This window comes from Mustela nivalis (assembly GCF_964662115.1).
Source record: "Mustela nivalis genome assembly, chromosome: 18".
NCBI lineage: Eukaryota > Metazoa > Chordata > Mammalia > Carnivora > Mustelidae > Mustela > Mustela nivalis.
This window is the reverse complement of record NC_139037.1, coordinates 8,947,788-8,972,875: the sequence shown is the minus strand read 5'-3', so window position 1 is coordinate 8,972,875 and position 25,088 is coordinate 8,947,788. Positions and strand designations below refer to the sequence as shown.

General features: G+C 45.3%; 1 protein-coding gene across 12 annotated transcripts in view; it reads left to right on the top strand.

The window, feature by feature from the left end:
• WWOX (WW domain containing oxidoreductase) overlaps positions 1-25,088 on the top strand; it is a 958,224-nt gene that overhangs the window by 365,252 nt on the left and 567,884 nt on the right. The window contains exon 9 of one of the 12 annotated variants that reach the window (XM_082711166.1): positions 17,025-17,252. The exons of the other annotated variants lie outside the window; for them this stretch is intronic. Within the exon in view, the coding sequence (XP_082567292.1) occupies positions 17,025-17,072 (48 nt within the window). The 3' untranslated portion in view covers positions 17,073-17,252. Of the gene's footprint in view, positions 1-17,024; positions 17,253-25,088 lie in introns of those variants that run through there. 12 annotated transcript variants of the gene reach the window in all.

The following is a 25,088-nucleotide window of genomic DNA, read 5'->3' as shown; positions in this document are numbered from 1 at the left end:
TGTCAAACCCCCTGATGATGAACGATGTACTTCTCCAGGAGGCTGGATGAAGGTTTAGAGGCTGTAACTGAGCCAGGATGCGCCGGCTTTCTCACGGACTGTAGGTTCTGAGCCCACGACTGCCGGACCTGCTGCCTTTCAGCTCCGCACACGGGAGTGGCTGTTTTCACCCTCCTCGTCTCCTTCGTGTGACCCACCTATTCTTTTGCTGATGGCAAAACAGGTCACTTGCAACTGGGAATAAACGTGCCCCTTAAAACCCATACTCATATACAAGCCAGGGCGGGGAGTAGAGTTATGCTGTGGTTACAGCTGTTTGGGAACTGGGACTGGAATCTGGGTCCCCATCGCCACCATGTACGAGGGGACTAGGGGCACACGGAGATGGAGCAGGGGTGAGGCTGCATTCAGGCACAGCCAGTTTCCTGTGAGTTTGGAGGGAGGGTGAGACTCCTTGGCCATGGGGGCGGCGCTCCAAAATGGAAAGCGCTTGGCCTCAGCCTTCTGAGAAAGGTTGTGCCAGACGTGGGTCAGGGCTTTCTTTCCCATTACAACAGCCCAGCTATCTCTCGGGAGCCTGCTGATAATCAGTAAATGAAATTCACCTTTCCCCCAGTTCCTGAAAATGGAGAGATGAGGGTTGACTTACAGGGCGCATCATGAACACCGTCTTATTGGAACCTGGAATCTCGAGCTGTACAGATGGGGCCCATTATTTTATTTGGGAGAACGAATTTAAGTTTGGCAGTTACCTGGAAGAAAATTAAGTTGCTGATTGCAAGCCCAATTCTCTGGTGTTCTGAAGAAGATAGATTGTAATCTTTAATTAATCTATCACTCACCCACACAGACATGCACACACAAAGGGGGGGGGGCCTGGGGTTGGGGGACCATTCCTGTCGCATCTGTTTCGGACGGCAGGGGTTGTGCTAGGGAGCCCGGATGGCAACATCGGGGCGCTGCTCCCCCTGGCACACAGCGTGTTTGCTTGTGCTTAGTGTTTGATAGTCCCAGCGAGTCTTAACCCGGAGTGCAGTGTGCACGGGAGGTGTGTGCGCTGTGGCCACCGGCTGGCCCATTGTAATGAAGATGAAGTGACTCTGAGGGTGACCTTTCCTTGCCTTTGTCTGGAGCCAGCCCTTCTCTTTAACTGAACACCTTTCCAGCGCGCACGTTCTGAACTCTTGAACCGCTCATTCCCTTCCCCAAGCTTATTGCTCAAGCCGCAGTTCATCATTATATGCCTCCAAAGACTGTGTTTCCTGCGTTTGACATCGAGATAGAATTTTTCATAACCCTTTACTAGTCATAAATTTGATTGTTAAGGGACTGGGTTAATCTTATTTCTAATACCGGCATCTGATTCTGAAACCCTGATTTAGAAGCGTTTTTCTTTCTGCTCCCCTCCTCAAACACAGGGCGGAAAAGTATAAAATATATCACCTGATATTGGAGGATTGTTTATTTCTGTTCATTTTGTCCTGAATAGCACCTGAGAGATGCATTTGAAAACTTATCTTGTTTATATGTTTCTTCTATTGCAATTTCTTCCATTACCTGGAATAGTCGCTTTGGACAGTCCGGGAAGCTGTGCCCTTTCACAGCTGTGTGTGTGGGGGGGGTGGCGAATGGGAAAGGAGCCCCGGTGAGGGGGCAATTTGGAGACCACAGAAGCATCTTGAGACAGGAATGATCATTTTGTGTTGTGAGACGTTTAAGGCTCTGGTACCGCTCCTGACTCACGTGCCGCATTATCACTTAGCCACATCCTCTTGCAACGGTTCCACTGCTTTTCCTGGAGCTTCTCTGTGCGCGACGTAGGGCACATAGTAGGTGCTCTGTAAATACGTGCTGAACTGAACGGTGGCCTTCGGGTTTGTCGTTAGGTGCACAAACACCATCTCTGTAGCTCTGTGACGCAGCGACTCATTCCTGAGCCTCGGTGAGCATTGTTCTGCGCCTGAAGGTTTTTTGTGAGGATTAATTGAAAGACCTGGTAAAAATACCCAGTGCTCTGCCTCTCTGTGTGGCACGTGGTGGGCACGCTTGTCACAGAACCTACTGTAGTTCTAGAAAGAAAACTTAGAGCATTATTTAGGGAGAGGAGTTACAGTGGAATTTTAAAGAGTGTATTTGTCTTCCAGTAAGCAATTTTGCATTGATGAGAATTGAGCACAGAATAAGTGCAAAATATTTAGTTAATTCTCGTTGGCAGAAGTAGGACTTCAGGACCGAAGACGTTATATTTCAGGGTACACACAGGTGCTTTATTTTAAATTTCTAAACTCTCCTCCATGGGGGGACAGATCCGCACATGCGATGTCTGTACAAATTGTACTGGCACTGGCTCCCTGGGAAATGAAATCTCTGCACTTCCACCAAAGCGTGTTTTCCCCCTAAAGAGAGGCAGCTGGTAATTACTAATGCTAATGTCAGGGTGAAGTGCCATAGATAATCTAACACAGGCGATGGCCCCCTGAGCATTTATTCTTGATGCTGGAATGTGTTCGTTTCCTTTATCTTGCTATTAACGCACCTCTATTGAGCAGTTTGCTCTTGCTTCATAGATAGGATCAGATCCAATATAAATTTATAACAGCACACTACATTTAAACACAGGAATTTCCTAGTTCCCAGTGTTTGTGGCTCCCACTTACAACACACTGTGTGCATGGACGCGTGTGCATGTGCGCGCGCACACACACACACACACACACACTCTTGCTGCAAGCCGCACACCAATCTCAGAAATAGAATCAACAGTCCTGCTTTCTTTTTTCCACCAACACAGTTTCTCTGGCTTCTGCTCTGTGGTCACTGTCTGAGGGAGTGTTGCATTCATCCATGTAGATACAGTAAGGGAAAAAAGGAATAAAAAAAGCAGTAACTACAGAATCCTGTGTGGGATTAAAGTCCTGTGGCAAAGAACAAGAGCAAAAACAGAATCTTGAACTCAAGGGTTTTTAAAACACCAGTAATAAAGGTGCTTGTTTATTCCTGATCCCAATCTTGGTTCTGAGCTCTGGTTCCAAACATCACGGTCATGTTGCTTTGACCCGGGTTCTCCCACATCGGTGGTGCATGTGGTAGTCAGATGTGCTTGCCGCTGGCCAGTACCTCAGTTTGTGCTCATGGGGATCGGTGGTGTTCAGGAGATCCTCTGATTTGGGGTAAAAGAAGGAAATAAGTGGCTTTGGTTTCGACCCACAAACAAGACTGTTCATGGTCTGCACGGCTGGAATGTGTCTGTGTCCACAGGGAATGGAGTGTCTCTGTCCGCATTTGTGGAGTGTGGCTACACTCTGGACTTCTGACTGTTCTCCCCTTCTGCAGTGCGTTTCTGTGAGCTCCTGGTAGCTTCTACTTACTTTATTGAGGGGAGATCTGTGTGAGAATCATGTCCCCCACTAACACATAGTTGCTTACGGCGGGCTGAGTTAGGGGTAGTGATGAGTAGATACACTTAATTTAGATTTCCAGAGGCCTTTGAAAATATGCAGAGAACTCAACATATTTTGAGAATTTTAAGCGTGAAAAGCAGTTTACAAAACTACACGTGCTGTGTGTGTCTACTTTATTACACGCACACATGCAGAGGCACACACTCAGGAGACTCTGAAAGAAACACAAGTTACCCACCGTGGGCCCCGCTCGGTAGGTGCAACCGAGTTATTCATGGGGAAGGTAATGAACTTTGTCAGATAGCTGTGGATTCCGATTCTGCCTCCACACTAACTGGCTGAGAGATGGGTGTGGCGTAAGTACGTTTGCACGGGTACAGCTCGGGGTCCTGATGGGTAATGGGACAAATGGGAGCGGCCTTGCCTCCCCACAACGTGAGTGGGTTCAGCGCAGATCGAGGAGCTCAGAAAAGGCACAGTGTCTTACTTCTTACCATTTCTGCTTTTCCATCCCTTCTTCTCTGATTTCTTTTGTGAAGAGAAATGGGTTGCTTTTGTAGTGTGAAAAACAAAAAGTAGTTAAAGGGTTTTTTGTTTGTTTGTTTGTTTGTTTGTTTTGTTTCAAAGAATTGGCCAAGGACTGGTGGGACTATTTTCATGGACAGGGCTTTTGCTTAGGGCCTCTCTGCACAGAGGATAGAAAATGCTTGAATTAGGCAGACCCCAGCTCTCCACCTGCATTTAATTTTCATGATTTTTCTCAGGGGATGCTTCCCAGGGAGAACTCCCACATTTCCTTTGGCTCCAAACCTTTCAGGATGTGAAATGGCCGCTAGCGGGAATCCCCTAGGCCTGTGCCTCTCAGGCCGGCCTGCAATGATCGCGCCTAGGTGACCAGCCACAATGATGTGTTGGTGCCGTCTTCCAGCATGTGGGTCTGTGTAAGGAGGGTGCTCCCGACTTTATATGAGGTGAAGGACTTTGTGTTCCTCAAGTTGGAAAACATACACTATCATGTCAAGTCTAAAATTAGGAGAAAAAGGACTCTTCGAAGATGGCAGCATGGATGTTGCTGGAACTTTCAGTACTCTTGTTTCCTGGCTTGGCCTTAAGTATGGTTCCAGGTTGCCTGTCAGGTAGGGCTGGAAGCAAACCACCGGCGGTGGTCAGGGAATAGACTGCGTGGTCTGAGGCGGGCTCAGAGGTGAATGCTTTCCCCGTAGTTGAACTTCATGAAGTGCCTGCTTCACAGGGCCCCAGGCGAGGCCTTGGATGCTCCAGAGAGCAAAGTCCCAGTTAACTGTGATTTTATAAAAGACACGGAAGTGCATTTCGAATAGACAGTTCTTACATAAGCCCCCTAAACTGACATAACCCTGAACCATAATTCAGTGATGGCATCTCTACAAGAAGCAAAGATACTATAAGCTCCAAGGGCTTTCATTTTCTGTTTTTCTTTCTTAATATAGGGAAAATGGAGATGGGACTCTCTATTAGAACCCAGATGAAGGCCCTGGGAGTCATCACTGTCTGATCCCTGAGGACATTAGCCCAGTCTTTTTCTGTAGCCAGAACCAATAGTGGAATGATAGGAAGATAGTAGAAGCAAAATAGTAAGAAAAAAAAATATTCCCCGCTATGAAAGTGTGAGTTCTGTGTGGGTAGAGTGGAGGTGAAGGGGGAAGGAGGCTATTTGACACAGAGCCCGTTGTGATTTCTTCCTCACACAATGTGCTTGCTGTGGTTGTAGGGTTCTTGTACACATGGCCACTCAGGGACCCAGGTAGATGTTGTCTCCAGTGTCTCACAGGTACACCGTCTGGCACTTGTGGCCTTCTCGTTCACTGTTGGAGTCAGTCTTGACAGCAACTATGTGCTTCAGTTTGGAATGTCACATGTCACTTCCAGCCAACTGCCTATTGGTCAGAACTAATCACCTGACCTTGTGGTGGGAGGGAATGTATCATCTCCCCATGGGCCTGGAAGGAGAGGGAAAAAGATGTGTGTGCACACTCTTAATTAAGTCTTCACCAAAATGATGCCTGTTTCATCTACAAAGAAAAGAAGTAAGGACTATACTGTTGGTTGATACCATAGAACTTAGAAACAGAGCAAAAGACAGGCTTCCTGAAGGAAATGCTGCCATGTGCACGGAGTGGTGAGCTTAAGAAACTCATACTGCAGAAGCACTTGTGAAAACCACCTTTGAATAAAAGCAAGGTAAGTAGATCAGTGATGAGTTTATGGTGGGATGATTGTGTGTTCCTGATCTCTGGAGGTGGGTTCAAGGAGGAAGATCAAGTCCCCCCAACAAAGGATTTCTTGATGCCACAGATGGGAACTGGGGTTAGTTGATCAGGGGGGTCTGGTTTGGTGTAACTTTTCATTGGTCTTATACATTGCAAGTTCTCCTTGTTGTAAAGCAGTATTTGAACTTGGAATTCACAGATTTTCAGCAGAAGAACCAGAGTTAAAGTGTCTTAAAGACATGCTATGGACATAGCCAGTGTTGAAGTCAAATGAGAGCATCAGACATCTTACATAGCAGAAATGCCACTGTTCCAGCCAGTGCTTGGTTCACCTGCGTAGAACAGAAAACCCAAAATATTATTGGCTTGAACACATACAGGCTTATCTTTCCACTTAAAAGAAGTCCATGGCTAAGTAGCAGTCCAGGATTGACTTGATGGTTCTGTGAAGCCGTTGATCACTCCTCTTATTTTTCTGTTCCACAATTCTCAGCCATTTGGCTTCTTTGCCCAGAAGTTCACCTCTTGATCCAAGATGGCTCCTGGAACATCTTCTGTTGAGTTCTTTTGAGTTCTGACCCACAGAAAGCAGAAGTAAGAGGGAGGCAGAAGGAGGGATGTACTTTCCAGCTGGGTCAGCTCCCTCAAAGGAGTTTCCTAGAAGTGCCACTCCATACTTCCTCACATCCCATTGGCCAGGCCTGAGTCACATGGCTACCTCTAGCTGCAAGGGAGGCTGGGGATACAGGTGGTTTGCTTTGTCTACCTGAGGGCATCAGTCCACTGTATCATGAGCCTCCTGATCCTAAGGGAAAGGGAGAAATGAACATGTTCCATTCTCTGCCGCTGTGCCTCTCACAGGAATCCGCTTGCTCCCCATGCTGAGAGTTGCTACCCACTTGGCTGCCTGGTCCCTTTGAAAATGAGCCTCTCCCACACCTATCACAAAATATCCCTAGATATCTACCCACAGAGAGATATTAAAATTAGGGGAAGTTTATCTTTGGTATCTCTGTATAACTTTCTTCTACATGTTGGATTCCTCCCAGGAATCTAATTGTGCACTTTCTAAGTCCTGTGCCATTGTGCGTACCAGGCTTATGCTTCTGACAGTACCCTATGCTCCCAATTTGCCATTCTTCTCTCTCTCTCTCTCTCTCTTTTTTTTTTTTTTTTTTGATCTGCTCCTCTGATCTCGGATAAGAATACAATCAAATAAAACCAACTTACACTAGGGTGCCCATTTCTGATACTACTCACATGGGCATTTTCCACTTAGTGAGTATTTGGGGTGCCTGGGTGGCTCAGTCAGTTGAGTGTCTAACTTTTGGTTTTAGCTCGGGTCGTGATCTCATGGGTTGTGAGATGGAGCTTTGCACTGGGCTCTGTGCTAAGTGCAGAGTCGGCTTGAGATTCTCTCTCTCCCTCTGCCCCTCCCCCTTCATGCTCACGTGTGTGCGTGTGTGCGTGTGTGCGCGCTCTCTCTCTCTCTCCTTCTCAAGTAACTAAATAAATCTTTGAGAAAAAGAAAGTGAGTATTCTGTGTAATCTGAGGTATTAGGTCTAATGGTGGGGAATATTTTCTAACATTAGAGGAAAGATGGAGTCATGTTAAGAAAGGGAGCTTTTGGTTATGAGTAACAGAAAACTTCATTAAAAGTAGCTTGAATAGCAACAACAGCAGAATATATTATCTTGCATCAGAAGAAGTCTGGAGCTCAGACAGTTTCATATCTGGCTAATACAAAGGCTTAAAAATATCCCACCTCGATGAGCTCTGACTTTCTGCTCTGCTTTTCCCAGCACATTGCTCTGTTCTCATGGCACGCTCGCTTCACGGTCACAAAACAGTTGCCAGCTCTTAGCAATCACTTTCAGATAATAATGAGCAGAGACAGTAAAAGATAAGAATGTGTCTGTCTCATTGATGCTTTAAAGAGTAAAGAGCACCATCCTAGACACCTCTGCCAACAGAATCCTGAGATTCATGAGACATTGGCCAGATTGGCATTGCATTCCTTTCTGTGTCTCAGCAAAGGAAATGAGACCACCACCACTGTCTCCCACAAATCAGAAATTCTTTTTCGGGCCAGGAGTGGCAGGGACTGGAAGTTCGTCATCAAGGATGTAGGGAGCAGGCAGCCAACCTGGGCTGCCCGGGCTCGTCTGTGGCGCCCATACCGGTCCCTGTGTGTGAATTCCCCATTAGAATGGCCCTCCTTCCCATCGTTAACTCTGAGGGTCATTGCTTGGTTGTTGGTCATTGGATCTTCCCACCCAGTACCTTCAACAGAGGCCTGGATCCTGTCATGGAAGCTTTTCAGTGGTTGCCAAATCTTGTCCTTAGTACTAGACTGAACATACCAAATCCTGTCCTTAGTACTAGACTGAATATACCAAATCCTGAAAGATGTGGAATAGAAAAATCTGGGGCCAAGGGCAGTTCCCAGTATTAAATCCTTGGTGATAATACAGGCTTCAGACCTGTAAGGCTGAGACCTTACCTTCTGTGCTCCTTGGGTTGTAGAAAGAGCATCCATCCTCAAAACAGGAACCTGTCAGATGCCTTGGATGTACTGACAATACATTGATGAGAACTGAATACCCATAAATTGCACAGTCCCCAGGCCCCAGTGGGTTCCCATCTCAGTGCTTATGGTTCAGAAACCCTGTTTATTTGTATCAAGGACAGTTGATACTTTAATCATCAATAAACTAACGTTCCAGCGGCCTGCCATAAATTTCTTGTCAAAGCAGAGATTCTTATTAGAGCACCGTGATGAAGGATAATCCCCACCTAGACTTAACATTCGTCACTTTCACAGCCTCCAGTTGCAGGGCTTGGAGGTTACGTACGGACGTAAGTTACTAACGACAGCAAGGCAAGCGTTGCTGAGTGGAGTCCTGCATTTCCTGCTTTCAAAAGACCCGGAGTTAAGTGACTTTCATGTTTTGACCAACATCTAGTACCAGCTCTTTTCACTGAGTGAAAAATTGGGTTTTGAGAGCAAATATTTTGGGAAGGAAACAGAAAACAGATCCTAGTATTCTTCCTTGTTATAATGGCTGAACAGTGGACATCTCTCAATGACTGCTAATGTTTATTATTTTAATTATTCATAATAAAACCTGACTTCTTAATAATGATACAGTCACACGGTTTATTGAGAGCACCATAGTGAACACTTTGCGTCCAGTATCTGATGGAATTTTCCAGCAGCCTTATTGAGTAGACAGCATGTCTGTTTTACTAATTAATGGTTGCTTATTTGCCGATGAGGAAGCCGTGGCCGACTGGAGTAAGTCACTGCCACAGGGGCAGAGCTGTATTTGAGCCAGAACTCTGAGCCGTTTTCTAGCTCACTGCAATGAGCAGTGGGTTTAGTTGAGAGCATTAAAAAGGAGATTATTTTTAGAATAAGACAACTAATTAAATGTGAATTAATTTTCCATTCTCATATTAAGGATTCTCTTCCTAAGCAGAGATGTGGAATAGAAAAATCTGGGGCCAAGCGCAGTTCCCAATATTAAATCCTTGGTAGTAATACAGGCCACAAACCTTCAAACCACATTAGCAGCATGTGCTAGTTCCCTGAGACAGCTGAGGCTTGGCCCCCTAGGACTACAGTGGGTGGTTTGTTCAGGTGGTGACTTCCTTCCCACCGGCAGCATTCTGGCCAGGGTAGGGGGTGGCTTGCCAGAGTCAGAAGTTTTAAGGGCGATCTCTTTGACCGAACGGTGGTCCAGGTTCCCACTCAGGGGTGCTGTGTTGGTTCTAAACGCTTCTTCCAGGAATCCGTTACCGGTAGGATCACCATGGTATTCTGTGCATGGAGTGTCTTCAGATTGTTTCTATTAATCCATTCATAAATAAGTTCAACAGTCTCATTTCCCCCAATACAGGGGAGAGTGAGAGAAGCTAGCGACGCCTCACGGCCATGGTCGGCCGTGGAACAGCTTTGGAGCCCCCACCGTGGAATAGGCTCTGTATTCATTTTCTAAGGCTGCCGAAACAGAACAGCACAGACTGGATGGTTTCAGAATAGGAACTTAATTCCTCACTGTATATTGGAGGGAAGCTGGAAGTCCAAGATCAAGGTGGTGGCAGAGTTGGTTTTTCCTGAAGCCTCCTTCCTTAGCGTGCAGATGGCTGCCTTCTTGCTGTGTCTTCACATGGTGATCCCTCTGTCTGTTGGGCACATGCCTGCTGTTGCTTCTTTTTCTTAAAAGGATATCAGTCTTATTGGGTTAAGGATCCATCTTCATGACTTTCTTTAAACTTAATAACCTCTTTAAAGGTCCTATCTCCAAGTACTGTCACATCACGGGTTAGGACTTCAATGTATGAATTTGGGAGGGACACAATTCAGTCTATCCTATTCCCCATGCTGGCCATGAGAGATGATTTGGTGAATAAGCAAGAAACAGCCCCCACCTTCCATCAGTCTTCAGGGAAAAAGAGAAGACAGTCTTTAATTAAAAAAAAAAAAAAAAGAAAGAAAGAAAAGAAAAAGAAAAAAATTCAGTGAGTTAAATAATTAAAAGGTAGTGCTGTGATGAGGATTGTAAGGTCCTAGTGAAACTTAGAACTGGTGACTCCAACTTTGTGTGGGGGATAGAGAAGGCTTCCTTAAGGAGATAAGTTTGGAACTGAGGTGTGAACGGGAGAAAGAGGACTTTAGGCAGGAGGATGGCTTGGAATGAGGAGGAGAGCCAAGTAGGTGTGACCAGGACACGAAGGCCTAGTCCTATTCCAGACAGTTCCAGGAACTGAAAGGCAACTTGCAGAGCACATACCTGGAACACAAGGGCAAGGGATTGTCCAAAAGAACCTGGGGTCCATCGCTGGCAGCCCTTTGCAATCCTATCTAATGAATGCTGCGTAATGGCAGTTGATTTGCTTGAGAAGAGATGGTTTATGAGTCTGTGTTAACATCCTGTTTGTTGAAATCAGAAATTCTTAAAAATTCTGGATTCCTGAGCCTCAATTAGGGATTTATTTTAAAAATATCTGTTCCTGGATCCCACTCCCCAGCGATTCTGATACATCCTGGATGGGGTCCAGGAATCTGTATGTTCAACAAACATTCCTGCTTCTTCTGGTGTGGTGGCCCACAAACCCAATCTAAAGAGACAAACTATTGACGTATTACTTAGAAAAGCCTAGAAAATACTGAGAACTACCAGACCTATTGGAATGTCTGCCAGATCCACCCATGGGGTTGGGGTGGAAACTAACCTTTACTGAGCCATTACATTGGAGACATGCGAAAGAGTGCTTTGTGAGTATCAGCTCTTTCAGTTGAATACAGTGGTCCTACTGAAGGGGACACAAGAGTATACCCATTTTACAGATGAACAAAGTGATGGACTGAGGGGCTAGATACGTTTTGTTTCTAAGGTCACACAGCTTGTAAGTGACAGAGTAGACACCCAAACGGCTTCAAATGGCCCTGCTGTGCAGGTGCGCTTGAGGGGTAGTCGCTAGCTCTCCTGGTGCTCTCTCACTGGGGGCTGACCAGTGCTTTACACACTTCCACTTCTCATTCATCAGGTGATCTGGAAAGGCTCGGGTTGTGGACCTGATTTGAACCAAGAGTCTGCTGTTGATTCTTTTAAAAAACCTGGCAAAAGCCCTTGGACTTCACTCATTCCTTTCACTTGTCATACGCATTATTAATCTTTTCTACCAAAAAATCCAGATTGCTTAGGAAAATAAAATACAGGCAACTCAGGACAGAATCAGAATTTTCTAAACGATGAACATTTTAACATAGTTTGTATCTCAACCCAAAAGCTTTCTCTCCCTAAATTTAAAAAAAAAAAAAAACAATAATAAAATAAAATAGAGTTTATTTTAAAAATTGCTTTGCAAACTCCTTTGGAGCACATCACTGCCTTATTGGATGAATCATATTTTTAACTTTCACTTCCCATCAACTTAAACATGATCTGTCAAGGAATTGATGGGCCCAGTTGACTGTAAATGAGTTTGCCTTTCATGCAGCGCTGTTCCGTCCGCTTGCCGCAGAAATGAGTCCAGGTCATTCCAATATATTTAATTAATTTTAGAGATAAAATTATTTTGCCCCATAACCGGAATGCTAATAGGGCTCATTGTAATGGTTCTGTTCAGGTTTGTTGGTTCGAAAATAAACGCTTTCATTTCAATATTTGCCTTTTGGTTGCAGCCCGTTAACCCGTCATACACCGTGGCCTGATGAACATCATGGCTTAATTGTAAGTTAATGTGCACGTAGCTTTTGTAAAGCAGATTTCTTTCTTAACTGTTAAGTTTTGTCCCCCAAATATACTCCTGAATTGGAGTTTCTAACAGAAGGATGGACTGGACTGACATAACTCCTACTTTTGAACATAATGGCTTCATTGGTGCCTTGACAATACAAATTTGAGCTGATTTTTGGAAGTTAGAATAAAGTAAGGAAAATGAATCTTAGCTCACTAGATCATTGGGGTATTGCGATTTTTGGAGGTGTACTACATCTGTAATGGGGAGAGGTTGCCAGTAGTAAGGGGGGGAGAATAGAACCTCTACAGAATGGAAGGCAGAACTAAAATCTGCATATTAATAGCTTTCCTGCCAGTCCTGCATAGATTCATTCTTAACATCTCAGATATATAAAGCTTAGTTCAAAATAAATTCCGGGGAACGTTCAACCTGATTGAATCTGCTGTAAGCTCTGTTAATATATTTGTTCGAGTCACTTGCACTCAAAAGCTTTTTAGACAGAATATCACTTTTTTATATTATTCATGGTAATGTAATTCCCCCCTTTAATCTCTTCAGGGTTTCCCATTAAGTCATGATATGCAGTCCAGAGAAAGTTGGATCGACCATTAATCACACTATCTAGACTTCTGTGTGTCTACTTTTTGTCCATCTCTTCAATCAGTCCCTTGGCAGCAGCAGCAAGACGTGGGGCCATGGCAGACCACGTGATCCGAGCGCGCTTGTCAGTAGATGGGGTGGCTGATCTGTAAGCCGGCTAATGGAAATCATTCTAGGCAAGGGAATAAAACCAAACAACACGAGCAAAATCACTAGGTATTATAGGAATCCAGTACATTCTAAATGACTTAATCCTACAGCTTGGATAGCAAGCCAAGGGGTAAAATGTACTTCCTAGATGACTTGAGTGATCCAAATGCCTACGATGTGTATATGCGTAAACCACGCAGGGCAAGACACCTGTCAGAGACGGGGGCTCATTAAGGCTCTTACATTTGACCAGGCACAGTGCGTTTGTGGGGGCGGGGGGGAGAAGGCACAAAAGGGAAGGAGCAACTGAAATGTGTCTTTTCTCACAATCACAGGAAAAGCCCACATCAAAAACACCAGATACATGGTACACATTCAAGAAATATTTGTGGTTGAATTCAGTTACCCGGTATATGTCTAATTTTTATTTAAAAAAGAATGTGGATCTTTAAAAGTTCTTTGACTTTCTCTTCTTCTCTAACCCCAAAGTAATAATTCATAAATACCATCACTAAAATGCTCTTATTTGATCATTTTAAAGACAGCCTAAGGATTTGAGGTTAATAGGAACTAATTTTTGGCGTAGAACAAGTCAGCAAACTTTGTAAAGGGCCACTTAGTAAATATTTTTGGCTCTGCGGCCCGTGATATCCATCACAACTGCTAAACTGCAAAGTTTAGCCATCGATAAAACAGCCATCGATAAATGTAAACAAGGAGAGATGGCTGTGAGTCAGTACAATTTTATTTATAAAAATGGGTGGTGGACTGGATTTGGCCTGTGGGTCATAGTTTGTTGGCCCCTGGAGCATGTGTTTGCAAGATGTAACTTCAAAAAATAATATTTGTTTGAGTTTTGTTGTTTAAGAACATGCGATTTTCAATCTTGGATGAGTGCTTGATTTTTTTTTTTTTCTTTTGAATTTTCATTTCTTTCTGACATAACACAAAACCCTTGCTTTGGGATTTCTTGTTAACCGTGACACTTCTTGTGGAACATCTTACTCCTGGGCTCCCTGCGGGGAGCAGCGACAGAACTGGGATGGTTGGTTGGAGCCAGTGTGGACAGGATACTTTCCATGCTCCAGCAACAGGGGAAAACATCGAGAGTTTGGAGTAAGGATTTGGAACAAAAAACTGAAGGCTGACTTCATTTTTTTTTTTTTTTTTTTTAGAATAAAGAGAAAAGATGCACCTCCTCCCTTGGCTAGAGGCTCAGGTTTAATTGATGTATCTGTTGTGAGGGTGTGTCGTAAAGTCTTTTGAGGACAGATGCTGCATAGTTAGGCTTCTGAGTAGCAAACGATATAGTCCGTGATGAAGGCATTAAGGAATCATACTTTTGGTTTCAGAAGAAGCCTAAAGCAAACAAAAACCTCAGTCTTTTCCCTGGGTGTTACATAGGTGACTTGTCTTCTAAACATTTGTGTATCATGGTCTGAATTTTCCAAAGAGAAGAGAGGCTAGTGGTCATGTGAACCCCTATTTCTTTATTTATATTTAAAATGTCAACCCTAAAATTTGACCCAGTGTCGTAAGGAACCCGGAGATTGTTGCCCTGCTTTCTTGGAGACAGTGACATTCATTGTATTGTTGCAGGCGCACGAATGTTCCAGGGCGGCAGGGCTAAGGTGATCTGGTCTGTTCCTGTCACCCTTTCAAAGGGGAGGACTACCCCAAAACTAGATGAATCCATGTAATAGCTGTTTGTTCCTGCAGCTCTGCTCTGGATGTGAATCCCATCAGTGGGAAGCAGGCACTTCCAGCCACCATGGCTCAGATCACCAGGGGTTGAGAAGCCCTTAGCACCCCATCCTCTGGTGAGGCTGCCCTGAAAAAGCAGGCTGTCTCCTTCCACAAGACCGCCATGATTGCTGTGCATTTTATGCTCGAGATAAAAATCGGTGGAAGCCAGTTTCACCTTTCCCGGTCCATGGATAGGTACCCAAACAGGTGTCGTGTCAGCTGGATGGTTTCCAGTCCACAAAACCACCTCTTCTGCAAGTGGCAGCAAACACGGGAAGGCTGTCAGGGTTGAGTGGGAGAGGATTCCTCTCTGTGTTGCTAGAACCAGGTTCTATTGATGGCCGAGCCATTCTTGGCTTCCTGATGTGCTTTCTTACCTGTTCCCCGGGTTGCCCTCTGGAAGGAAGATGATGGAGGGATCCCTGGTGGGGTGACCCACTGATCAAGGTACTCCTTAAGTAGACCCAGAATTTCACGTGGAAGTGTGACCTCCAATGAAAGTCTGATTTGCCTAGCCCTGCCCCCTCAACCCCCCGCAAAAAAAGACCCTGTTCTGATGAAGCCGTCTTACCCTGTAAACTGTCATGTGAGTTACACAAAGCCATCTGCTTCCATCCAGGGTGTTTTATTTGGGCTCCAGGAGGAGAAGGCGCATCTGTGCCCTCCATAGCATCTGAATCTTAATGAATAAAAGCACAGAGAGTTCTTTAAAAGGGAGCTGTATGGGTTTATTTATAGTTTGATAGCATTTTATCATCTGGTTCCACATTGGATGCCGAGTGTCAGCCATCCACGGAAGCGAACCTCTCTGCTGGTTTCCTGAGCAAGGTGGCTGTGGTCAGAGACACTGAACATGGAGTCTCCGTGGGCCCATTGCCTGCACATGCAGCCTCCGCCCCTGTCTCCAATGTGCATATCCCCTGGAAGTTTCTTCTGTAACTCTTTTCGTTGTTTGTCTTCCAAAAAGAAGAGCAGTTTTTAAGTTCTTTATCATTCATCCATTCTCTGTGTCTTCTTCAGCTCTTTTCCTGCTGCTTTTCTCCCTCCTTCCCTTCAGCCCACCCTTACTTCATCTCTCCTTCTCTTCCTGTTTGAATTATTACCCAGTGTAGAGATCAGGAGACCTCTGTCATCAGAAGGGTGGTTTGTGATACTCACAGATCCCAAGAGAATGGGGACCCACTGTGCCATGCAGCCACAGGGAGCAGCTCCAGAGGTGTTGAGGAGACAGGGGGAGATGGGAGCCTTTATTGTGGTTTCTACAGCAAGGAGCAAGGAGGGCGGATAGGCAGACTTAAGATGTTTTGCATCATTTCAAGGGCTCTGGGACACAGGGGCTCTTTTTAGTTGCCTGGTATGTGTCCATGGGGCGATCACGACCGGTGGATAGTGACCCAGAATGTGGGAGCCCCATAGTGGAGGTGGTGGGGGCATAGGCTCTGGAGTGGCTGGTTTGCATTTGTAAAGGACACTGTGAGTTGTTCCCTGTCTCTGACAATCAACTAACCCTGGAAGGGGTCTGCCCTTGAACCAAAGATCTCCAGGACCATCTTCTTTGTCTTTTAAATCAGCATTGAACGGGACTGTCCAGGACACTTAGGGCAGTGCTCTCCTCAGTGCACACAGATTTGATCATTTCTTCTCTATTTTTGAGTGACTCCCAGATTTGATGGGTTGCAGAAGTCCACCACCTACCCAAAGCCTAGGACTCTGAGTGGTTGCCCTGTGCATTGTGATGACAGAAGTGGGACCTCATGCAGGAGAACATTCGTGGATTGCACAGAATTTGTAATCCTTACCCAGGCATTAATTTTGCTGCGTAGGCAGCCTCTTCTCCCACAAAACACTGAGTAAGAAGAAAAGGGGCCCAGAGCACCCAGCAGGGCCTGGCTGACAGCTTGTGGCCCCCTTGCCATCGAAGGTTCTGAGGAAGGTGAAGACAGCAGCAGCAGTGGAGGAGAATCTGGAAGGAGCACTTTGAGTGGCGCATTTTCTTCCATCCTTCCCTCTCTCCGCGCCTCCTTCCTCCTCCCGCTCTGCTCTGCTCTCTCCTTCCTTCTCTCTCTCCTTCCCTCCTTCCTTTTCAGTAATTTTTAATTATAAACATAGTTAATCCTATGAATGTGCAAAAAAATTTTTAAAAACCAAAAGCCTTCTGGCTTTTTATGATCCTCTGGAGGCATGCATATTTCTAAATTTAAATTCACTTTCCGACCCTATCTGGGGAAAGGAAGTATTTTTTAGCCAAAGCCAGAAGAAAGGGAAGACATTCCCTTTTAATCTCTTGCCCATGTTTCAAAGCGTGTTTTTTCTTAGTATTGTTCATTTGATGCAATCATTGTTGAATATTGTGAAGCATCCAGAGCTGGAGCTTTGGATGGTGTGACTTTGGGCAGATTACTTTTTCTCTCTGTACCTCAGCTTATTCTTCTGAGTAATGGGAATCATAGCACTATCTACATCTCAGAGCTTTTGTGAGCAGTCCTCAAGATAATGTGTAAGAGGGGCCGTTAGGCACTTCATGCTAAAGGAATATCCCATCTTCCTGCCAACATTCCCTTCACTCCTGAACGACCTTATTCCTCACCTGCATTAGGCAAAATGGGGCATATTTTCTCTTTGGAATAGGGAAAAGAAAAAATCTCACAATTTCAAAGGGCTTTACGTTTGAAGTGATTTTCCTAGAAACTTCAGGGAAGCCTCCTGTTTGGACATGGCCCACAACTACTAGAGGAAGACTCTTCTGAGCATTGCCAAGGAGAAAAATGAGAATGCCAGCTTAAATAAATGTTATCCCAATCTCTGCAGAATCGCGATGGGTCCGATTTTTTAAAGTGTCGGCTTCAGGGTATTTATTATTCAGCGATAATAAAAATCGCTGCTTATGAAATCCGGGGACTCGAGTGTCCTGGAGGGAGGAAGCAAAGTGCAGAGAGACGAGCTTCGAGAGGCAGAGGTCCAGCCAGACCCAGGCTATTAATCATCGCCCTCCATTATTTCCTGAAGATTCATTCATTGTTCCGTAGGTACCTAGAGGGTCAATTAGAGACCACAGACAGGCTTTTTCAAAGACACAGGAGGGTCAATTAGGCCCTCCTTATAATTTTCTGCTTTAACAGCAAATGCCGGCCTATTGCAAATCAGATGCAAGGGAGTTTGGAAATAAACAGGATACTTTCCCTCCTCCTCCTTTAAAAAGAAAGAAAGGAAAAAAAAGACTCTGCAACAAGATGTGGAGGTGATCAGCTCTTGGTAACATATGGCTTGTTGTCAGACTCCGGTTCAAGTGAGGTAGAGGGGATCTTATCATCGAGACTTGTGGGGAGCGGACTTCTTGTGGGGTCAGAGCACCAGGAACGCTCGGGGAATTTCTATGATGGAATGGTCTGTTCCCATCTTCGAGGTGATTCATTTATCTCGGCTACGATTGGAACTACACTGGTGTGAGGGTACGATTATAAAGTATCCGAAAGGATGCCTGAAATCAATGGAAGCAGATACTCACACCAACACACGGTGGGTCCCCGCCGCCCGCCACATGTTTGGGACCTATTCTAACTCAACGCACAGAACTACTGTTGGGCATGATACTGATTTTTATTCGTTTTCCCTGGGATTGGTGAATAAAGTTTAAAACACATTACAATAAAGTCAGAGGAGGAAGGGAGTTGTCCTACGTGATGGAAATATGAAAGGAAGATTGTCAGAAGTCCAGGTACCCCCTCTTCTCCTACGATTTCTAAGTGGCTCGCTAGATTTTAACTCCGCCTGTTCTGAACTTACGAACCTTGTTAATGGACTGAAGGATGTGTTCCTGCTCTGCTTCGGGATCCTGTTCTACCTCTCTACTGTCAAATAGAGATCGGAAGGAAAAAAAGAAATACTTTTAGTGTGCAAAAAACCAATTCTAACTCATGAGATTTTTGTTTGTTTGTTTGCTTGATTTTTTTTTTTTTTTCTGAAATTTCACTGCTGCTTCCAAGCCCCAGATTATCTGATGTATGCAGATGTTTGTTGAGAGCTGGCTAATGTGCAGGCACTATTCTAGATCCTGGGGAGCCAGCAGAGAATAAGGGAGCAAAACCCTTTTCAGTTACAGAATGTTAGAGCCCAGCCTCCACGGCTGCTTTTATGTTCAGCTTATGCGTATCCTGCATGATTTTCAAGAAAGGAATTAGGACGGAAGCTGGGCAGGGAGAACTTGTATCTCCTGGAGCCTTTGCTAAATCCACTGAAAACTGTCCCATTTTTTTCATTTCCCTGAGAAGAGGACATAAGTGTGCATTTCTTTAGGGCCAGGGATTTGCCTATTTTGCCCACTGCTGGGTTTTCTGAGCCTGGAATGGTACCTGGCATGTGGTAGGTCCTCAGTGAGTATTTGTTGACTCCATGAACTCATGGCTGGTGGATGGGGGTGGGGGAGGTCATTCTGAGGAGCTTGCCTTTCTCTCAGCCCCGGAGCAGCTCTGGCCCCTAGCTTCTGCCATCTCCCTGGGATCAGCTTTTTAAATTCCCCACATTTTTGCTTTCTGATCAAAGGCAAGAAAATCTCCTTGCCCTTGCCCCCCCCCCCCGCCCCCTCATTTCCAACTCCCACCCCCAAAGTTGCCAATATGTGGCCTGCAGATGTCTTTCCTTGGGACTGCTGGGTTTTTGTTTCCTTCATGAAAGAAGTTAGTTGCCAACATTTTACAAATTGGGAATCTTTACGTCACAATAGGGATTTCCTGCTTTTCTTGAAAAAGCAGAGCTGGTATCATTTGCCTGTGCTTCCAAATGGCGAGTGGCGGCAGTGGGCTGGATTTGAGCGAGGCTGCCCCTCTCTAGCCTGGATATATGTCCGCTTGCTTTCCATGGGGCTATGAGGTCCACTTCACTGATGGAAGCTTCCTGGCCTCGTAGGAGTTGGAGTCTGTAGCCCCTGTGTGGCAGTGACAGTAATCCATGAACCTGCCCATTCACACCCTGGCCATCTGGAGAGCCTCTCACAGCCCTCCCTGACCCCATGCTTCTGACGCATTGAGCTGCCTGCCATCTTGGCTCCCTGGTCTCAGACCTGATGGTATCCTGAAAGGCCTGGCTTTATTTGTATAGATCCTTCTACCTAGAATGCTCTTTTTTCCTTTTTTCAAAGTAACTTTGACTCTTCCAGGAGGCTTGCCTAAACCCTAGGCCCTTCTTTCCCCATAAGCTTTGCATGTGGGTTGGGTATCCCTTGAACCTCCATTGTTCTCATAATGTCCTCTGCAACCATGATTGTATTGTGGCTATTCACTACCCTGCCAACCACCCAAGACCGTCATCCCCATAATAACAAGGACTTTGTTGCTCATGGTCACATCCTGGCCATCCAGACGAAGTCTGGCCCCTTAAGGAGAGGACATGTGGATCTGGCTGGCTAGAGCCTAGCATGGGAAAGGGAAGATGACAAGACTAGACAGGTAAACAGTGCTAATGTCCCCAGATGCATTGGGAGTCCCAGCAAGGTTCTGGATCTTCATGGCAACTGAAAAGCTCTGGGAAGGTTTATGAATATCGCGGTACCCCGCACGTAATAAGGGGACTGCATGTGCATTTAGAAGAAGCACTCCGTCTTTAGTGAGAAGGATGGAACTTGAAGGGGCAGGACTGGCAGCAGGTGGGTTCTTAGGATAGTCTGAGCCAGACATTGTGGAGGTCAAAGCCAGAGAAGGATGTGGAAGTAAGGCGAGGCTACTGATCAAGTGCAGGGGGGCAAGTAGATGGACATTCTACTGCGAGGAGCGGGGGAGGAGGGCATTATCTAGCCAATGAATTGATAAGAATGACTTCATTCCATTTACTCCCTTCCCCCAAGCATCACCCGTATCACCTTGGTAATACAGCCTCTTATGAAAGCCCGCAGAGAGCAGAGGCTCTGAGCGCAGCTTGTGATTTTAAAGTAGGACTATTAGCAAACATGCACTGGTTTGGTTTTTAGTGTGCATGTATTTTTGTGTATTCCACATGGATTCTCTTTGGCTTTCTTTTCCTTTTTTTAAATCCTCTTCCTTAAGGGAAACCCCATCCTTGCAGTTGCTTCTTGGTAGAGCGTTCTAACTAATGACTTTAATCGTGTGAATGTATAGCAGAAATGGACAAGAAAATCCTCAGCGCATTTATCTTTCAGACCCCAAGTGTATGGGCACAGAACCACAGCTTCCACCTTTTTTCCCCATTATTTCATACCTCACCTCAATTTATGACTTGGCTTATGGTCTGTTGCAGAAAGCCTTGCTCCCCAGCTTCCTCCTGAATCTACGTTTTTTGATTTTGTCTAAAATTCCCAGGGTCTCGAGAGTTTGCCGTTATAATGCTTCAGAGAAATTAGTGACATTGAAGGATTCTCATCTTTTTATGTGGAATTTTGGTTATAGGAAGAAATTCACAAAGCCTTTTTCTTTTTTGTCACCTGTGCAGTTCAGGAGATTATATTAGATGATATCGGATACGAAAAATATCCCTGGTAGGGCTTTTCTTCATGTAGTAGCTTAGAATAACTCATGTCACCAAAACAGGATGCCTTTTGTAGAAACAGTTCTGAGCCCTGTTTGGTCTGAAAGTTTTCTTACTTTGTGTAAGACGTGGCATAGAAAAACCTTTGCAGTAGCTGTAGGTCTAGATTCACTGCCAACGCTCTCATATGACGACCACGAGTAATACTAGTGCTAAATATTACTTTGGAACTAATTCTTTAGTAATTGATTTTAAAAAAATATCCAGACAACTATTGTGCATGAATTGCTCTGTTAAGAATTTTATCCTCTGTGTGTGTAATGACTGTGAAAGCTGAAGAAGGAAATGGAGGAAGGTTTTTATTTTAAAGCTGTGTTGGTTTTCCATTGCCACGGAACAAATGATCCCAAACAGAGCTGCTCCAAACCACACCCATTTATTAGCTCTTGGTTCTGTAGGTCAGGAGTCTGGACACAGTGTGACGGGTTTTCTGCTCAGGGTCTCACAGGACAACTTCCAGGTGTCAGCTGGGGCTCTGTTCCTTTCTGGGGGTCCTGGAGAGGAATCCACTCCTAAGCTCGTTCTGGTTGTGGGCAGAACTCAGTTACTTGCGGCTGTAAGATGGGGCCCTCCGTCGATGTCCTCTCTGTCACCTGCTGGTCACTCCCAGCTCCTAGGGGCCACACACATTCCTTGCCCTGTGGCCCTCTCCTTCCCCAAGGTCATCAACAGAAACTGTCTTGTGCACTGAATCTTCTCCATCCTTGGTATTTCTCTTTCTCTGAATATGACCTCTAGACCCATATTTAATAGGCTTACATGATTAAGATAGTCTCCTTATCTTAAGGTCAACTTCTTGGGAGCCTTAATTAACATCTGCAAAAATCCCTTCCCAGTGGTACCTTGATTCATGATTGATGGGGTAGCTGAGAAAGGTCAGATGGACACCAGGGCCGAGGTGTCTTGTGGGCCACCTTAGGATTCTACCGACCAAAGCCACTTTATTTTTTAATAACTGAAAACAAAGCCTACATCTTTGTAGAGACTTTTTTCAGATGTAGAAAATGTTGTCTAAGGGAAAAAGGGGTACTTGAGGAGGATAAAAAACACAGAGAAAGGAAGCCTAGGTAGACCCGCCAGGGCAGAACTAGATTTGATCAGGGATTGCCCTGCCTTCCCTTGTGAGATAAGCACATGATTTTGCCTGAAGAGGCAGAGTGGGAGCTTGGAGAGAGGGGTTATGTGGCTTCGGATCTTTAGCCATCAGCAGATGGGGCTGAGTCAGAAGAGTTTGATCTCTTGTATCACCTGATTCAACTCATTATCTTCCCATTGCCTTGATTTCCCCACCTCACATTGCTTAATATTCAGATCACCAAATGATTAAGCAGCAGTAAAGGGCTGTCCCACAGTTAGCTGCATTCAGGCATACAGTAGGCACTCAGCACACGTCCCTCCCACTGTCCTCCTCTCTGGATAGTGTCACATCAGATTAGATGGCAAACCCCAGATTTGAACCAGGCACTCTGGAAGCCACGGCTTCTTAAATTCTTCCACGGGGAATGGGGGCGAGGACCTGGAAGAGCCAGGAGCATTGCCTCAGTTGCCTGCTGCACGCACAGAATTCCTCTGCAATCTCATTTGATCTCAAAACCCATGCAGATTCTGCATTCTGATTCCTGAGCTAGCCACGTTGTACTGCTAGAAGAACCAGTGTTTGAATCACTTAGTGGTTATGTTCATACCCCGGGGCACATGCACTTTGCTAGGGCCAGGACTAGGCAAGCGCCAGAGTCACGTGCTCCCTGTCCCCACACCCAGGTTTGTACAAGCGCCATCGTGTACGTGCTAGAACTACAGCTCATGTGGCTGCTTCACTGGTTGTCCCTGGGGCACATCACACACCATCACGAGAGGCCCGGCAACCAGGGGACAAGTCAAAGGTGCCTTCTTTTATGCCCATGTGCCCACTGATAAGCTGATCATTCCATCTAAGGGGTGTAAGTGTGCACGCCACGCTTTGCAGTCTTCATCACAGGCAAGTGGAAGTGATGGCTCGTCAGTGTCGTAACAGAAGAGCACGCGTCTGTCTTGGATGTCGTGATCATATCACGCAGCCCGGGAGCCACAGCCAAGGAGCTGACACACAATCGGTTAATGACATGAGGACACCACCAGCAAACTCTCCAGCTCTGCTCCATACCCAGGCACGTGCCGGCGCAGAGTCCTCTGAAAAGGATTACAGATGTTCTTTTTTTCCCCTTCTCTTCCCCATCCCTCCCCCTCTCTTTCTCTCTTTGCACCCACGGCGCTCTGCACTTCAAGCTAAATATAATGTATCTGATTTCCCATCATACATACTAATCAGGTTTGAAAGTTGTCTTGTGAGACTTTAAAAAGCTAGCCAAGAGCAGTACGATTTCTCCAAAAGGATGTCTGCAATCAAGGTGATTACGTGGGAAAATAAATCATAATTTATATTGCTGAAAATGGCAATTGCAAAACACTCTGACAATACTTCTCATTCAGTCTATTTTCCCGTGAACGGGGCTAAGTGCTGCCCTTCCGAAACGTTCCCTTTATTTATTTATTTATTTATTTTTAAGGTGCCAAATACCATGGAAGCAATTTCAATCTCAGGGCAATGTGGGGCGCCTCAGGGACAGAACCGCCAAGCATTAATGCCAAAAAATTGGACCACCCCCATGTTGAAGAGAGAGTTCAGAGATACTCTGTATCTCGGATACATGTGCACATGTGTGTGAACACACTTGCTTCGATTATTTTTGTATAGAAAAAGAGCATTTTAGAACCAAAGGATTTTAGGAGGCTACCCTCCTCTGCCCAACTGCCTTTGGGTGAAACTACCATAAATCATCCAAGCGAACTGACGAATGAGGGGATTGGGTAATATCCCTTGGTACTGGGAACTATGTCTCAGTGTGTCCTGCTTGACAGATGTTAGATCCACCAAGGCTAACACTCAACGCCTCTGGCACATGACAGATATGATCACCAAGTCTTCCCTCTCCCTTGGACTGTGATGCCCTAAACCCCACCCCTCCAAAGGCAGGGTCCGTTTTACCCCTTAGAGGCGGAACCACCTGGCTGACAGAGGACACCTGCCCAGCTGAGCCCAGCCCAAACTGCTGACCCACCAAATCACGGGCTAAAAATAAGTAACTTGTTTTTAGCCACTAGCTTTGGAGATTTTTTTTTTTTTTTAAACAGTACAAATTAGCAGAGACAGTACTTCCGCATCTGACTTTTCACAAGCTAGTGGAAAGCTGTGGGATAACTAGTAGTCCACCCTTTCTTCAGGGGTAGGCCTAGTATTTGGGAGGAAGGCTATAGTTAGATGGTGAATGAACGCCTGTTGATGCCCCAGAGCCAGTGTTTTCTATCTCGGGACGGATGTCAAGAAGTTGAGGGTAGTGGCGGATCTGGTCCCTCTCTCATGAGGATCAGGTAGGAGGGTCCAAGGAAGGACAGGGAGTGGCTGTTAGGACATGGAATGCTCAAGGGAGATCTTTCTCTGAGTTCTCATGACAAGAAAAGCTGTACTTAGCCAAGACAACCAATTTCTTTTTAAATGACAGTATCATAGCCCATAGTATTTCCTTATTTGCTCTGGCCACCAGGGAACTCAAAGCCAATGTTTTAGCATACTTTCCTCACTTTCAACACAGCTGTAGGACCGTACAGTACCTCTTTGGGAACAAACATCCCCTCTCACTTCATCTTAGTGTTCTTCTTTCTTTTTCCTGATTTTTTTTTAATCTATTTTTCCTCCTCCTCCTTTTCCCTCTCTTTTTGTTCCCTCCTCTTCTCTCTTTTATAGCTCTTCCTTATTGTTTAAAGGCAGTATGTATTCATGTATAATATTTTATTTATTTATTTTAAAGATTTTATTTATTTATTTGACAGAGAGAGAGAGAGATCACAAGTAGGCAGAGAGAGAGAGAGGAGGAAGCAGGCTCCCCACTGAGCAGAGAGCCCGAGGCGGGACTCGATCCCAGGACCCTGAGATCATGACCCGAGCCGAAAGGGAGCGGCCTAACCCACTGAGCTACCCAGGCGCCCCATGTATAATATTTTAGATCTCCCTTCCTTTTAAATTTTTTTTTAATTTTTTATTAGCATATATTGTTAGCCCCAGGGGTACAGGTCTGTGAATCACCAGGTTTACACACTGTACAGCACTCACCATAGCACATA